This window comes from Schistocerca americana, chromosome 2 (genome assembly GCF_021461395.2).
Source record: "Schistocerca americana isolate TAMUIC-IGC-003095 chromosome 2, iqSchAmer2.1, whole genome shotgun sequence".
NCBI classification, from domain to species: domain Eukaryota; kingdom Metazoa; phylum Arthropoda; class Insecta; order Orthoptera; family Acrididae; genus Schistocerca; species Schistocerca americana.
Genome location: NC_060120.1, coordinates 499,518,763 through 499,536,457, shown reverse-complemented (window position 1 = coordinate 499,536,457; position 17,695 = coordinate 499,518,763). Strand labels below are relative to the sequence as shown.

Below are 17,695 nucleotides of genomic sequence, written 5' to 3'. Positions count from 1 at the left end.
AAAATATTAAGATATACAAGGTGAGTTATGTAAGATACGATACCCCTTTTATTTCTTAAATGGTTCCAAACACTGAAATGAGGTCTTCCACAATTGATAGTATGCTGAAACACACCATTATATGCAGCAAGAGATGACTTTGCTACTAAGATAAAAACTCATCTCCTTTATGACACAGAGACAGGGTCAGCCACAATTTTTTTATGTGGAACTATGACATATGCTAGCTTCTTGTGTATCAGATGGGGCTTCTGAAAATTGTTTCAAATGTATGTACATTTCCAGGTTTCTGTGGAAACAACTACAGTTTTGTCAGGCATTTTTCCATTTAACCCTCCCCGTCACTACTTACTTGTCAAAGCCCAAACAGAAACATTCACAATGATAAACAGTCCTATTCACAGAAAAATAGAAACTACAATATTCACTTTCATAGATTTGAAAATAATAATAATAATAATAATAATAATAATAATAATAATAATAACAATAATAATAATAATACCTGACGTGTCTTTGCCTGAAGGCTTCTTAAAGGTAAAACACCTGCTGTCGAAAAAATGCATCTATAGATACAACTCAACATTGTAAATAGATGGAATACACTCTAAATAAACGAAACATCTTAAACAGAATGACTGACAACAGGGCATCCACAAAATATATACTTTTTTTAATGAATTGTAGTTTCACACTTTACTTAAGCATTTGCTCAAATTGTTTACCATTATCTGTAAAGCACATTAGCAATCGCCATTCGGGAGATAGATGAAAATACTTTGGATGATATACCACTGCATGCTGTAGCAAAACAACAGCACATATCATCTGGTACGGTGGGGGCTTCATGATAGACTACATCTTTCAGTACTCCCCACAGAAGGAAATCACGAGGAGTCTAATTAGGGGACATGGTTAGCCACTGTAGTGCACCAGTCCTTCCTATCCAATGGCCAGGAAACTTTTTGTTTGATATTTGTGGTACAACACTGGAAGAGTGAGGGGGGCAACAATCATGTAGGAACTACATACACCATAGCTTATCCAGTGGTACTTCTTCTAGAAGAAGAGGTGGAATGCTAATAAGAAAGTGCATATTGGTTTCCATTTAATTCCCCTGGGATGAAGTAAGGCCCACAATGGAATTTCCTCTGATGCCACAACACGTTTACACTTCACGCAATGAAAGGAGTCACATGTTCCATTGGAACAATAAACTTGGTAGTGCATCTAAGAATTACAACTCAATGTACAAACTAACATAATGTAATTGAGACAGTATTTGGAACAATACGTGTAAGAAACTTTTTTCATGTAATGCTAGTACGTTCTGTTTCTGTGTTTCCCATGATTAATGTGATTACGAAGCAAAATTGAAAATTATCTCTAACATGGAAATAAGGCATTTCTGGACTTGTGTTCATATAACACATTTTATTCCTCTATGTGTGAGGAATGTTTCCTGAAAGTATGGCCATACCTTTTTGTTACACCCTTTCTAGGCATCATTTGTTATTCATTATAATCTAAACCATGAAGAATAAAATTTAATTTTATCCATTACACATGTTAAGCCAAACTCTTGTGACTGAATAAACTGAAATGGTAAAAGTCATCACTAGCAAATGATAAATTTATAGTTTTATTTGTTTTATATACTAACCTGTATGGAATGACGGGTTGTCATAGTGGACCTCAAGCATAAAATAAGAAGAATCAGAAAGTGGCAAACCAACATGTTGTGGTAGTAGCTCTCCTAAAAAAAATAAAGGTGTTTAATTGTAATTTTGAAACAAAGTAACAACAGAAAAATAAGGCATGTAATCAGGAAACATCACTAACACAGATTTTGGAAAATACTTCATGCTTGATGAAAAGCTTTCAGGTTAGCAACCAAGTGATAACGTTGAAAAACCATGATGTTTCAACATATATCACACTCATCATCTTCTGACAAAAGTGTCAGGACACTGTGAATGTCCTCTTCCCACATCATTTAGGGTAAATGCCAGAAAGATTCTTAAACAATGTCATAGCTGGTCATCTGTTCTTTAGATTAGATTAGATTTACTTTCATTCCAATTGATCCGTAGTGAGGAGGTCCTCCAGGATGTGGAACATGTCAGAAAAACAACAATACATGACAAATATTTAAACTAAAACAAATAAGCTAATGTACCATTCCACAGGTCCCAAGTGGAATGATCGTCATTTTTTAATGAACACTAAGAGTCATTTTACAAATACTATTGCACTGAATTTAAAATAAAAAAGTTTTATATTTATTTATAAGGTAAGAAACATGTAATACAACTACTGTAATACTTATTTACAATGAACACATTACTGCACTGAAATGGTGCAGAAGTTAGATTATACTTACACACACACACACACACACACACACACACACACACACACAAATTTTCAGTGAACACATTACTGCACTGAAATTGTGCAGAAGTTATGTTGTACTTATATACAAATCAGTTGGTTTTCCTCAGAAATTCATCAATGGAGTAGAAGGAGTTGGCCACCAATAAATCCTTTAGGCTTCTCTTAAACTGAATTTCATTGGTTGTTAAGCTTTTTATGGCTGCTGGCAAGTTATTGAAAATGTGTGTTCCTGAATAATGCACACCTTTTTGTACAAGACTAAGTGACTTTAAATCCTTGTGAAGATTATTCTTATTTCTAGTATTGATTCCATGAATTGAGCTGTTGGTTTGAAAAAGTGATATATTTTTAATGACAAATTTCATTAAGGAATAAATATATTGGGAAGCTGTAGTTAGTATCCCTAGTTCCCTAAACAGGCTTCTGCAGGATGTTCTTGAGTTCACACCACATATAATTCTTACTGCACGTTTTTGTGCCCGGAAAACTTTAGCTTGGCTTGATGAATTACCCCAGAAAATAATCCCATATGACATTATGGAATGAAAGTAAGCATAGTATGCCAGCTTTTTCATTTTTATATCCCCTATGTCTGACAAAATTCGCATTGCAAACAGAGATTTGTTAAGACGCTTCAGCAGTTCTGTGGTGTGCTCCTCCCAGTTGAATTTATTATCAAGCTGTAATCCCAAGAATTTAACACCGTCCACTTCTTCTATCTTCTTGTCATCATATGTTAGACATATACTCTTGGGACACCCCTTACAAGTTCTGAACTGCATGTAGTGTGTTTTTTCAAAGTTTAGTGACAAAGAATTGGCTAGGAACCAGTGATTAATGTCTACAAATATTTTATTGGCTGATCTTTCTAAGACTACACTTGATTTGCTATTTATTGCAATGTTTGTATCATCAGCAAACAAAACAAACTTGGCATCTGGTAATGTTACTGATGAAAGGTCATTGATATACACAAGAAAAAGTAAGGGCCCCAAAATGGAACCTTGTGGGACCCCACATGTAATTAGTTCCCAGTTGGATGATGCCTGATAGCTTGATACATGTCTCTTTCCTAATAACACCCTTTGTTTCCTGCCAGAGATATAAGATTTGAACCATTTTGCAGCATTTCCTGTTACACTATAATATTCTAGTTTACTTAAAAGGATATTGTGATTTACACAGTCAAATGCCTTTGACAGATCACAAAATATACCAGTTGCCTGCAATTTTTTGTCTAATGAATTAAGTACATTTTCACTGTAAGTGTAGATAGCCTTCTCAATATCAGAACCTTTTAGAAATCCAAACTGTGACTTTGACAGTATGTTATTTGAGATAAGATGGTTATAAAGACGACTGTACATAACTTTTTCGAAAATTTTTGAGAATGCTGGCAACAGTGAAATTGGACGGAAATTTGATGCTATTTCTTTATCTCCCTTCTTAAACAGTGGCTTAACTTCAGCATATTTCAGCCATTCGGGAAATATTCCACTGATAAACGACTGGTTACACAGATAGCTTAATATGTTACTTAGCTCAGAATCACATTCTTTAATTAACTTTGTTGATATTTCATCATACCCACTAGATGTTTTTGATTTTAAAGATTTTATGATGGACATTATTTCTGTTGGGGTAGTGAGGGTCAAATTCATATTATGGAAGTTACTTGAAATGTCTGGTCTAAGGTAATCCATAGCAGCATCTACCGAACCTGACAACCCCATCTTTTCAGTAACAGTTATAAAATGTTTGTTAAAAAGTTCTGCAACACTATACACATCTGTCACCAATGCATCATTTACTCTTAATGCTATTTGTTCCTCTTCATGTCTGGTTCTACCGGTCTCCTCCTTCACTATATCCCATATTGTCTTTATTTTGTTATCTGATATGACTATCTTTTCCTTGTAATATATTTGCTTTGACATCCGTATTACAGTCTTTAATATTTTGCAGTATTTCTTATAATGTGCTATAGCATCAACATTGGAAATGTTTCGGATTGACAGATACAGTTTTCTTTTTGTTTTACAAGATACCCCTATTCCTCGAGTAATCCATGGCTTCTTTGTAGACTTTGCTCTAACCTTGGTAAGTTTTGGGGGAAAGCAGTGTTCAAATAAGGTAAGCACTTTATTAGCAAAAATGTTATATTTTTCATTCATGCCATGAGCACTGTAAACATCAGTCCAGTGAATGTCTCTGAGGAGTGTCCTAAAATAATCAATTTTTGGCTTACTGATTACCCTCTTGAGCTCAGATTTAACAGATTTTATATCCTCATTAAACACATATTTAAGTATTTATATTTTTTTAAATATGACTAAGCTCTTCCGTACATTAAACTGACCAGTCCAGTTTCATACTAAAAGTCATAAGTGGAGAAATAAATTAATTTTGTAATTACTAACAGTCTCATATAAAACTAACAGACTCAAATACATCAAAAGATAAACCCTGCTATATTTTTCTTTAGAAGTACTTGAGGCTCAAATTTAAGCAGGCCATTTTTAAAATTATTATTTTCTGCTGTCTGTTTCATGTGTAATGCTCTGTCATCTTGAATTTGCCTATAGCTTGAGGTTGAAGCTGAATATCAGTCGAAGTACAAAATGTGTGCCAGTCAACTATTTTAAACTGAAAACCATTTCAAATGGGTATCTTCTTCAACAGAATATTGCATGAATGTACCATATTTACCTGAGTATATGATGATCCTGGATATAAATGACACCCTTTTTTTTTAATAATATCCTTGAGAAAAATGTATTTTTTTAATATATTCTAACTAATTAAAATTACAAACTTTTATTGAAATAACTTGTCTACCTAAGAAGTTACCACTACACCTATCCTAAACTCATCTCTTTTATTTGATGTCTACGGCTGAAACTACAAGAAGAAATAATATAAACAAAAAGAAATTGTTTACATTAATTTTTATCTTCACTGCCTCTTTTGCTTAGCCTGTCCTCTGTGGCACCATTACTTTTAACTATTATCATTGTCATCATCCTAACAGGGCAGCTGTGAAACTTATATCTTCATTGTCATAAATATTTGGCTATTTCTTTTGAAAATATTATGATTTAGTTTTTTTACCACATAGAGAATTTTGCTTCTACTCCGAAGTGAGAATGTTATGTCCTTTGCTACCAAAACATATCAACTGTCCACTGCTCTCTCATCGGCGGTGTAGGGCCAGCAGCTGACACACTCCCTATCATTTGTGTCACCCCTTACAGTGGGCATCGACAACGTTACTTCATGAAACACACAAGTATGCCACTGTCCCCAGTCTAGACTTTTAGCAACTCCTGAAGGAATGTATGCTATTGTTGAATATTTGGCCCATTTTAAAGACATTTCAATTCCAAGTACAAATGGATTCAGGCAAATTGCAGTTTAAACTTAGTACACAGAATACATTTTTGGGTTCACGCAGATTGCAGTCTAAACTTGGTGCATGTTTGTAAAAAGCCAAAGTACACAGTATACATTTCCACAGTTGGTTGCATGACAAAATTTGCTGCCCACTCACCACTCCCCTCCCCACACTCATCACAGTTCTCAGCCAAGCTAGGTCACTGTTCCTCCACCAACTTTCCGTGGTGCTGTGCTTGAGCAATAGTGAAATATGTATGGCAATATCTTCTTGGGTGCAGGTCATACGTAACAGCAGCAGCTAATATGTAAATAAAGGATTACAATCATGATGCAGTCCAATTTTCAAACTTTTGCTCATCCCACACTAGTGCCGTCTGTTAGTACTATCTCCACAATGGGTCTTTCTGGTATAATCTATTCTTGCAATATCAACTGCAGTCAGTTTAATGTGATATGTTTCATTTTTTAGACACTTAGTTCTGGATTAATAGTCTTTTTCGTTTCAACTGAATGTCACCTTTTTGTTCTAAAGCTGATTAAAAGCTGGTAACACTTTCTTTCATTATTCTAATACGTGAACAGCTACTGAATTTTCATTTGCAACACACTTCTTAAATCATTAGTTTCTCGTAACCAAATAAAACACTGATTTGAGTTAAGAATTGAGTAACAGTTTTTGAAGAACAAGATTTTCACCTTTGAATGTTACCTTTACTTAAAACGCAGCATAAATGTATATGTACAGTAGCCACACACGTATGAGAAATTCTACTACAAACCTATTCAAACACAACAAAATCTGTAAGTTGATAGAATTTAATGCTATTTCCTCCTGTGTTCCACAAAACTGTCAATGTTTTGAGTAGAGTATTAGATTGTTGTAATGCCTAGTTCACAGTTTCTTACATATCCATCCACTGCACTAGTGCTGTGAGTCAAATGTCACGTGATTGATCAAACAAGATCGACACAATATCAAGCACTTCTGCGTATCAGGAAAACTCAGGCCTATTCAAACAGAAGTATTGTCTGCTAAGCTCTACCCTTCAGAAATCTTCAAAATAAATTTTTATGAAACCTCAATAGACAAGGCTTCATCTTTCAAAGTAAGACGACCCTATATTAAACTATTAAACAGTGTAAAAACGTTTACTCCAGCAACAACAGTTTTATGTGCGAATATAGATTGACCCTGTATTTTTCAGTTGATGAATTTGGGAAAAACCCTTGTCTTATAATCGGGTAGATAAGGTATTTGATTTATATGCAACAATGATAGTCCCAAAGGAACGCCATCTCCAAAGTGTTGTCACATCCTTTGTAGTAATGTCTTTCTCATGATGACATCACAATAATTTGTTATCAAAACCACAATGCTACACAAATCACATTATGTTAGAAGGCACCTCTGCATGTACAGAGAGGATGACAGAGAAGTGTGGAGGGGATGCAGTTGGCTTGCACATAACAGGACTAAGGAGGTAAACACTTTCTACACTGCCAAGCCATACAAAGTATAGACAGTACTGAATGAAACTGGTTTGGCACTGAAGTATGACCACCGAGATCTGGAGGAGAACATTTATCACTGTCCATTGGTGTTCACAGCTTCACAGCAAGGCATGCCCAGGAAGAATGAATGTTATTTTCTGCTAGGTGTTGATAGTTGGGAATCTCCAGAATGGTTTAAAAGTGGGCCACATTCCAATGTGATATGCTTTATTACTACTGGTGGAATGTAATTACAAATCGGTAGTAGTTGGTTCAGCATGATTAAGTATAATTACAAATATAGAAAAATGAACAGTTTTTCTGCAGCTTAATCAACACCATCTGTACCTGTTGATCCTATTGCCCATGTTACAATTGGTGTAAGGCAGTGTTCCCACGGACGAGGCATTTCAGGTCCATAACATGGAGCACCCTTCTGGTGGACATATGCATCCAAATTTCCAGCCTTAACTCCACACTCATATAAAAGCATATGATGCACCAAATGCTCAGTACCAGGAGTCAGAATAGGTTCATACTGAAACAGTAATTGTAAATCAGTTAGACACATTTGAAAAATCTCAAGGCACACAATATTTCTTACTTGAGAACAAAGTGTTTACATATTAATGCAGTCAGTACACTAAAGTTTTTTGTTCACACTTTAGATGCTGTCTGAATCTTAATTAACTCCCACATCTTTTCCCATAACTTATATTTCTTGCAAACTACTTACCAGGGAACTACATCTGCATTTGGTTTCCTATACTAGCACTTATTGTGTGTTACAGCATATCAGAGGGATATATATCTGTATGTACTATGCATACCCTTTGATATCTTGAGACATTGAAGGAGAGAAATACAAAAAAAAGCTGACACATTCAAACAGATACATGTACTGCAGAATGTTTTTATCCCCCATATTATTCAATATGTACATTAAGTGAGCAGTAAAGGAAACCGAGAAGATATTTGGGAAGTGAATTAAAGCTCTAGAAGAAGAAATAAAAATGTATTGTTTGTCAAAAACAGTTAAGTTACATCAGACAGCAAAAGACTTCTAGGAAGATCAGTTGAAGAAAATGGGTAATGTCTTAAAAAGAGGTTATAAAAAAAGCAACTAAAGTAAAACAATGTTAATGGAGTGTAGTAATGACAAAACAAGTTAAGCACACAGAAGGGGAAGAGGAAACAAAATGAAATTTCAGGGGTTGAGAGGTTAGGCGATGCTATTTCAGTGATTGCAAAATTAAGTGAAATTTACAAAGAACTTGGCAGTATAAGCCCATTGTCTGCATGAAGTGACAACCCCTCTGGTCTGGATGCATGCACGGATTTGGCTGGTAACACAGTAACGCAGTGTCGTAACGCCATTGTATCCTCTACTGAGGCAAGTTGGTCCATAACCATTGATATTGTGGATACCGTAATTTATGGACAATAAGACACACTATTTTCTTCGAAAAATTGCATCCAAAATTCAGGTGAGTCTTGTAGTCAAAACCGATATAAAAATGTCCAGTGCTTGATTTAAAATTCCTGCTAGTGTTAAAAATGGCTATATATTCAATGCCATGTGAAACCTATCCATATCTGTCAACAATGAATTCAACTGGCAGCATCAGTGCACTGATGTGACGAACATGAGTTGCTAACACTGCCTGCCTCCCATTCCGTCATCACAAATCCCCCACTGTCTAGCCTATCATGTGTCACTGCAGTCTACGGTACCAGTGAACTTGAACTGAAACTGATTTGAGTTATTGGTAACATTACAATATTTCTGTTAGCAGGTAGTTTCGTAGAGGAAAAAATAAAAGGTATTCATACAGTGTGAGCTGTAAATTGAACGTAACAGCATATGCAGCAGAACATGGAAACAGAGCAGATGAATGGCATTTTGGCCCTCCACCAACTGAAAAAACCATTTGTGATTGGTGGGCCAGCAAAGAAGAACTGAAAAAAATGAAGACTAAATGTACAAATAGAGGACTGAAGGCAAAGTAGCCAAAACTAGATGATGATTTTCAGGGATTTTAAGAGTCACTCTGCTTTTATAAACTAAGAGTTTTTTAGCCTGGCTTTGTAATCGAATAATAAAAATGGTAAAAATGGTAATTAAAAAACTGTTTGGAAATTAAGGTGAATCTTATAGTCCGTAGCATCATAATCTGTAAAATACAGACTGGCACTGAGATGGAGTTCATGTCCAAGCTGGCCCCACACGTTCTATCAAGGACAGATGTGGGGCATTTGCTGGTCACAAGACAACTTCAGCATCATGCAAGTAGTTCATAGAGGCTTGTGCCATGAGCAGACATGTACTGTACTGTTGGAAAGTGGCACAACAATATGGTTGCACAAGTGGTAACACATTAAGATGCAGCATGTCCCTGACTTACTGCCAGGAGTTCCTTCAATCACTACGGGCCATGTAGCCGATGGGTCCTGTACCGTGGAACCAAGACTAACACTGCTGGGCATCTCTAAAACAACGGAAGGATATGCTCCCTCATCAAATCACCACCATACTCGCTGACGAAGATCATCTGGTGTAGCGCAAACTGCAGTTCGTCGTTGAACACAATGTAACATCATCAGCAGTCCATTTTCCCAGTCATAGCACCACTCCAAACCCAGATATTTGTATTGCTGTGTTAACACAGCCTACACATAGAACAGTAATTATATAGTCTGGCTGCTCTTAGTTTCTGATCAGTGTGGTGGGATGGCACAGAATGCTGCAGGGAACACTGTTCTTAGATGGCAGGTTCATAAGCAAGGGGGATACAATGTACTTGGTGCATAATGGGTGATCTTCCCTTGTGGTGGTCAGATATCGTCAACCGTAACCTTGATTATGAGTACACCTGCCATCACTTTCCCATGCAGTCTAACATCGATCAACTCTCACCTCTGAATACTCCACAAATCTGGATATTGCATGATTCAACAAGCCACAAAAAGGAGACTCCTTTCAAACTCTGCCACTGATGATAATGCTGTCTCAAATGAGTATGCAGCATATTCATGTCCTTTACTGTAGCCATTCAACATCTGATGCTGTTTATGCCACTTATGTACCCTTACATGCCTGGTAACAACACCAATAATGAACAACACTAATGCTCTGTGGTGGTCACTATCTGTCACAGATAATTGTAACTCCAATCATTTACATATCTGTCAATGAGGTGTATGTGTATGAAGTTACATTGACATACGACCATGTCTTCTGCATGCTTAACTTTTTTGTCAGGCAGTGTAACCAACATTGGCTGAAGTACAGAGGGAGATTGGCAATAGAAAGAAAAGCAATGCTGAAAGAGAGAGAATTTTAACACCTAATTTAAATTTAAGTGTTAAGAAATATTTTCGGAAAGCATTTGTCTGTAATATAGAGTTATGTGGCAGTGAAACACGCATAATAAAGAGTATGAATTGGATTGGTAAGAAAAGAAGTTCACTGCACAATTTGAATAAAAAAAGGACTGGTTGACAGGCCACATTCTGAGGTATCAAGACCAGATGATCTGATAATGGAGGTCTGTTTTGGGGGGTAAAAATAATAGAGGTAGCCTAAGGCTTGACTACAGCAAGCAGGTTCAAGTGTCACTAGTCCTTGTACTGAAGATAACAGCAGCAGCAGCAGCAGCAGCAGCAGCAGCAGCAGCAGCAACAACAACAACAGTAAAATCAAAATTTTTGAGATCTGGTAATAAGGCTTTTGAAAATGCTAATTCTGAAATATTTACGTTATTACTAATAATTCAGCCATGTGTAACACAGCTTTCAATTTTAAGTGTTTTAAGTGTTATTGCTCATTAACACTAATGGTTTTATTTGTGTGTGGTTATTGCATATATTTCTCGGTTTATTCTGGCCGTTTAAACACACGCATATCTAAGTTTTTTGATACTGAAATTCCAAATATCTATTTCCACTAAAAAGTGGAGTGTCCATTTCTGTGGTGATACACAGCTTTCTTCATATATACCATTTTTTTAATAAGTTTCTGGGAGATGAAGGAGATATCTTTGTAAGTGACTGGCTGTTGTAGAAACAAATCTTATACAACATTTCATTTATTTTGTCTTTCTACATACCAGTATTACACTGGATCCAAGTATCCGAGATAGGGCAAATTAATTTTATTGCCTAATAAATAAACTAAAGTTGAATATGATGCCCCATGATTTTGGAAGAAATGTCAGATTCAGAAGTACTGGGATGGACATTCAAAAAAGAATTAAAACTTATTTTGGAAGTTTATGTAACTGATGGCCAAGCAAAAATTGTCTGCACGAGGTATCAATGTGATTATGTTGTGTAGTGTCATAAACATGTTTTCATCAACATTACCTATAACAATAATTTGCAGATTTTGGTTTTCCCACATAGATGAAACAATGATAGTAGAGTACCCAGCTGTGGGAATTAGCTATGACTTATTGGCTACAAACTGAAAGAAATCCATTGGTAAAAAGAGATTTCATGACATTTTTACCACTACAATGTGTCAAAACTCCACAAGTATTTTGATCTGACAATATTGGAGCATATGTATACCTCCCACTTATAACCATAAAGGATCATAGAATATCTGTTGTGTGAAGGTCTGTCCATGACAATGGCAAAAAAAATTAATAATATAGCCCTGTAAATGAATTTAATCTATTCTGACTTAAAGATGTAACTCTTATACAACGCATATTATCTCACAATATTCTTGTAACTATGGATGGCAGAAGGTAGATAGAAATACACCAGAAAGTTGTAAATATTGTGGCATAATCAGCAGCTAGGGTCTGAAGAATATAGACAGTTACTTGCTTAGTACGATGGAGAGAGAAAGAAAAAAAAAGGCAGACACACACTGAAAACAGCTGCATACTCACTCCAATAATATGATGCTTAGTTCTGACTGGTGGAGCTTTAAATATCTTGCACTGGTATATGGTATCCATGTTGTCTGGTATAATGAACTGAAAAACAATTTCATATTATCACTACCATTAGGCATTAAATACAAACATATTAATGGAGCCAATACTGATTTAAAAATAATTATGAAGACATGCAGATTAATTTTTTACTCTATGTTAATAAATGCAACTTTTTGTAATATTATTGAAAAAATGCTTTCAAAATTATTTAAATACCAGAAAGGAAAGCAACAAACATTTTCTTCAAATTATGGAAAAATGTTGCCCCTGAAAATTTCTTACATCTCTGAGAGTGACATCCCACTGTTGTGCATTAGGTCGTGGCAGCTCTGGTGGTACAATGAGATGCAAGCTACGAGTACCTCTGTTGGCTTTGTGACCTTGCAATCTGATTAACTTTCCTTCCACCATTTGGGGAGCCTCTTCATGCAGTGACCATATTACTCTTACTGTGTCACTCTACAATAAAAGATACATTAGTCAATATCAATAAAGTAATTTATACTGTAATTATAGTAAGTACAATTTAATGTAAGAAGGATATAAGGAACTTCGCAGTATCAAACAAACAACATTATGTTGTAGAAAGCATACAGAACTTTAAATAGCCTCTTCGGTGTTTGTCTAGCAAAAATAACTTGTGACTCAGTAAAGATGTGTAGTTTGCATTATTATTTGTATGAAAGAGGACATGACAGTCATATCCAGTATCTGTCGAATATAACAAAATACAAATTGTATATTGCAATCCTCTTTGACCCTGATGTTTAAGGTTACGAATAATAATGCCACTGATTAATACTCTGCATGTTGTTTATCAGTCCTGTACAACATCTTCACAACACACATACACTGTACAAATAACTTATTTCAACCAGATCACGCTGGAAATTTATGTCACTAGAATCTCAGTAAAATTATGAAAATACAATAAAATTTTCTGTTTACACTGGCTCACATATAAGAAAAAAATGCTGCACCATGACACCCTTTGCGTTTGCGAAGCATAAGCTTCATGATGTCTGTGACTTTGGGGGAAAAAAACAGTAGTTTTCAGGCCAACACAGCCACACTGTCAGAACAATGAGTGAATAGATGTTTAACTGTCCTCTTAGTTGTGTCCAGTCTAGTTAATATTGACACTGTGAGGATCACACAGGTCCTCTACTGTCAATATTCAAACATCACAGTCATGTACTCTCCAATTGTAGGCCTTTAAAGCTAGTTAATAAATCTGTCTTTTAAATAGTGGTAAATTAACTTCTTGTCTCTCCTCTCTTATTAGAAGATAAAATCTGATCCATGGTAAATAAATAGTACGACCTGACTTCTACATTGAGTTCCTGTTTAACAAACATACGGGAAAATTGAGGTTATCTCCAGTTTCCTCTCATCTAAGTCGAAATCTGGAAGTTTCTGTTATCTAGTGATCATAGCTTATATTAGGGGCAAACAATTACCCATCTTCACATCCATATAAAATCCAAAGTGATAAACTTTAGAACACTCTCTCAAGAAATTTACAAAATGAAATTCAGAATCTATTTTTCCTCTCTGTGGCAGAATAATAAGTAAAGGAGTAAAACTACGTTCATCTTCAGTCTTTAATAGATTTTAAATATGAAATTAAGTATTTTTAGCTTTTAATGATTTTCCCGGATATATTTTGCATTTGAATCCCTTTCCTTACAGTCCTCCCAGCTCAGTTAAATTGTTGTCTTGCTTTTAACCCATAGTATCTTTGGGCTCTCTCTGTAACTTTATAATGTTTCTTGTTCAACCAGAAATCATTTCTACTTTACATTATCAAGCACATATCCATATTCTCATATTCTGGATTTACAGTGAAACAGTAAGGGTCCCTCACTACACTCAGCAATATGTATACTAATACCACGTAGATAAACTGCTCATTTAAAATAAAATACAAATATAATTTAAAGCTAAATCTGGAATCTAGGCGTTTCCTCTAATGTAGAGGATCTAAAAACAAGCCTGTGTATCTTCAGATATGAAGGTGATGAGTAGTCCTATCCCCAGACAAGTACAATAATTTGATATAGGCAGCCTGTCACTATTATCTAATTTTCTACATTATACTTAAGAATGCATTGAACACTTTGTATGAAGATTCCTAACAGCCAATGCCTATGCCATATGAAAACCATTAAGAAGAAATACATACCCCCAGGATCATATCATCCTTATCACAAGTGTCAAGCCTGCGGCGATAGCGGACTGTGGAGTGTGTGTCATTTCTGCTGCCACCCACCAAATAGTAGTCCTGTGAAGAGTCCAGATCTGGTGCAGTGTTACGAGATGTCCCATGTAGATCCTAGAAGAGAAAACAAGTACACAAATAAATAACAGCACTTAATCTAGAGTTATATGGCTTTTGAAGGGACTTCCAGTGAAGTTATACAAGTTGTCCCTCCATGAGATAACTGTGCAACTAGAATGGTACATTTTATGAAGAGATTACATGGACTGGGTTTCCCTTAGACATTGTTCTGCTGTGGTGTGGATAGCAGGTGCATTGCAGCGTGGGAGTGAAATGGTGCAACAACTGGAAACATACTCCAAAGTTGAAGTAAGCAGAACAATATAATTCTTAGGGGCAAAATTAAACTCCACAAAGATTCACAGAGAAATTTTGGCAGCATTTGTGCCAAACACTTTTTGAAGTCACCACATAGAAATATACAGAAATACATGTTACAATATGCCCCTTTTGACTAAATTTATAATAAGAATAAATATATACTCTATCAGCACAGAGCAGTATCATGTAATTAGATTGACTTCACTCTAAAGCAAAGAGAATAGAGAATAATGGTTCTTTCTTCAGTTACTAGAGACAGAAACCCACCTCTGCAGAAGAGTGTTTTAACACACACTGCACAGAGGTCCTTGACTCAAGAGGTAGCTGGTTCAAATCCTAGGGGTGGAAAATTTTCACTACCATTAGTTGTCCAGCAAGGGGAAGGTGAGATGGTGACAAAAGTTCCTGATAGCCAGATTTTTTGCCAACATTCTGCACTAAATTCCAGGCTTCTTTACAGCATGTCATGAAGCAAAGTCATGTGACACTGTTGACAGGGGTCCATCTGATGGATAAGGATGTTAAGATCAGTGGAAACCCCTTTGTCCATCACTGTCATCATCATTATCATGATAAAATCCAAACATGACAACACCACACGATACACACATCCATCACAGTACCTATAGTTAGAACACAACTCATACACGCTGCAAGGAAAGGGGCCATTCTATCTAGGGGGAGAAACCCCTTTTCGATTTGGTGAGTGAATCGATCTCTCTTGGTCTCTCAGCCAACAATGCCATAAGACTCCAGAGGTAAAACTTAAGTTTTCACACAATCTGTTTGCCACCAACATCAAATATATTTTCTTACAAGTGTTAAGAGCACTGTCACATGCAGCAGTTCTCTTCTTGTAGTTAAACATTAAGCGACTTACTGGATTTGCATTCAAGGGAAACATGATCCAAATTCACCTTTTGTACCAGTACATGTTAGTGTATGGGGAAATGATGCAGCTGTTAGGGCATCCAAAGAGTGTACATAACACATTCTGATTGTGTGTGTAGTCCCTCTGTATACTATCATCTCATTATCGAAGACACGTGGTAGGAGAGTATGAAGTATAAATTGCAGTCAGTGAGAGAACACCATGTAAGCCACACTGATAGAAGTAAGTAACACTCATTAGGTTATGTAATTGACATTGTGCGCTGACACGTGGTTTCCTACTAGAGATGTATGATCCACCAATGTGTGTAACTTGTTGAATAACACTTTCAGTACACCTAAATGTGTTTCTTATACTGACACAAGAGCTACTGTCATCTTGGCTGAGACCTTCCCACCATCCTATCTGACAACAGCAACAATGTAACATGAATTTAAAATTTTGCTAACTGTCCAGCCTAAAGCTTAAGGTGTCAGCAGAGAAAGGCAATGAGCTCAGAGTGGATAATTTGACCCCTGTTTTTTTATTAGGTAGTCAGATATCTATGTAACAAAAAGCGTGTCATAAAGAAATTTTGGTGGAGTTTAATACATATGAATCACCCATTTGTGTCAACACAGCTAGGCATTATATCAGGAAACGGGACATCCAAAACAGTAGATTAGTTGCATTATTTGTGCAGCAAAACTGATGATGTCTGAAGTAGGTTATAAAATGCAGACTAATTATATCCGGAAAATCTTTTTTGAAAGGAAAAAAATCTGATAACATCTAAGTTTAAATGTTAGGAAGTCTTTTCTGAAGTTATTACCTGAAGTGTAACCTTGTACAGAAGTGAAACATGGACAATAAACAGTTCATACAAGAAACGAATAGAAGCTTTTGAAATGTAATGATATAGAAGAATGCTGAAGATTAAATGGTAAGCTTGAGTAACTAATGAGGAGATACTGAATAAAAGTGGGGAAAATTTTGTGGCACAACTTCACTAAAAGAAGGAATTGGTCGATAGGACACATTCTTGTGGGCTATAGAAGTAAACAAACATATGAACATGTTTTTGTTGCTGCTTTGGTAAATGTAAAGTGCCTGCTTCGTCATTATGTATTATCTTCGGAAAGCAACGGGTGCCGCAAAGCGCCCCCCCCCCCCCCCCCACCTCAGAAAAATAAATTGTGCATTCAGGTGTTGTTCTTTCAAGGAAATGATTGAAAAGTCAGGTTCTTAACGTGGTCGGATCTGAAAATTTCTTATGGCTACTTGACAATCGCCATTCGTTTTCCAAAATATTAAAAATACACCATACCCCCAGGTAATCCCCCTCCCCGTGCAAAACTATCGTATGGATATCCTTGTTGGCAAGGGTCTATTTACGCGAATGGAGCGTAGCCAAGTGGTCCTGCCGGACAGCGTCCATTGTCCCGCGGCTCACGCATGCCTCCCTCCTTGTTGGTGGGAGTATGCACGGCGAGGCGACACACACACACACACACACACACACACACACACACACAACACACACACACACACAGAGAGAGAGAGAGAGAGAGAGAGAGAAGTTCCCATCAGTCCATTCAGAGATATTACCGAAGAAAAGAAGGTAGGAAAGGGAACCGGTAGACGGGATAGTTTGGGGCTCGCCTTTCCTGCAAGCAGCGGAGGCATCGTCGCTATCATCCACCCCTAGGTAACTGACAAAAGGGCGCCGGGGTGCAAACAGCTCGGGTCCCACGACCGTGTTCTCCGGGGAAGCATGCGTGAGCCGCGGGACAATGGACGCTGTCCGGCAGGACCACTTGGCTCCGCGCCATTCTCACGATCGCCGCACCCTGCCTACCAATACAGCCGCGACGATCTGCACGCCCGAGGTGGCTGCTGCCTCCGCAATGTCTTTGGACTCGTACTCATGAACTCCACTTGCCTCTTACCGTACTGGTTGTCGCAGAGTACTGAGACAGCTTGCGCCAA

The 17,695-nt window shown here is 36.7% G+C and overlaps 1 protein-coding gene across 1 annotated transcript in view; it reads right to left on the bottom strand.

The window, feature by feature from the left end:
* LOC124595068 (MOXD1 homolog 1-like) overlaps positions 1-17,695 on the bottom strand; it is a 166,931-nt gene that overhangs the window by 34,460 nt on the left and 114,776 nt on the right. Inside the window, exons 2-6 of the mRNA XM_047133649.1 lie at positions 14,419-14,568; positions 12,516-12,692; positions 12,186-12,272; positions 7,633-7,822; positions 1,664-1,756 (exon numbers count right to left, since the gene is read on the bottom strand). Coding sequence (XP_046989605.1) covers positions 1,664-1,756; positions 7,633-7,822; positions 12,186-12,272; positions 12,516-12,692; positions 14,419-14,568 — 697 coding nt within the window. The remainder of the gene's footprint in view (positions 1-1,663; positions 1,757-7,632; positions 7,823-12,185; positions 12,273-12,515; positions 12,693-14,418; positions 14,569-17,695) is intronic.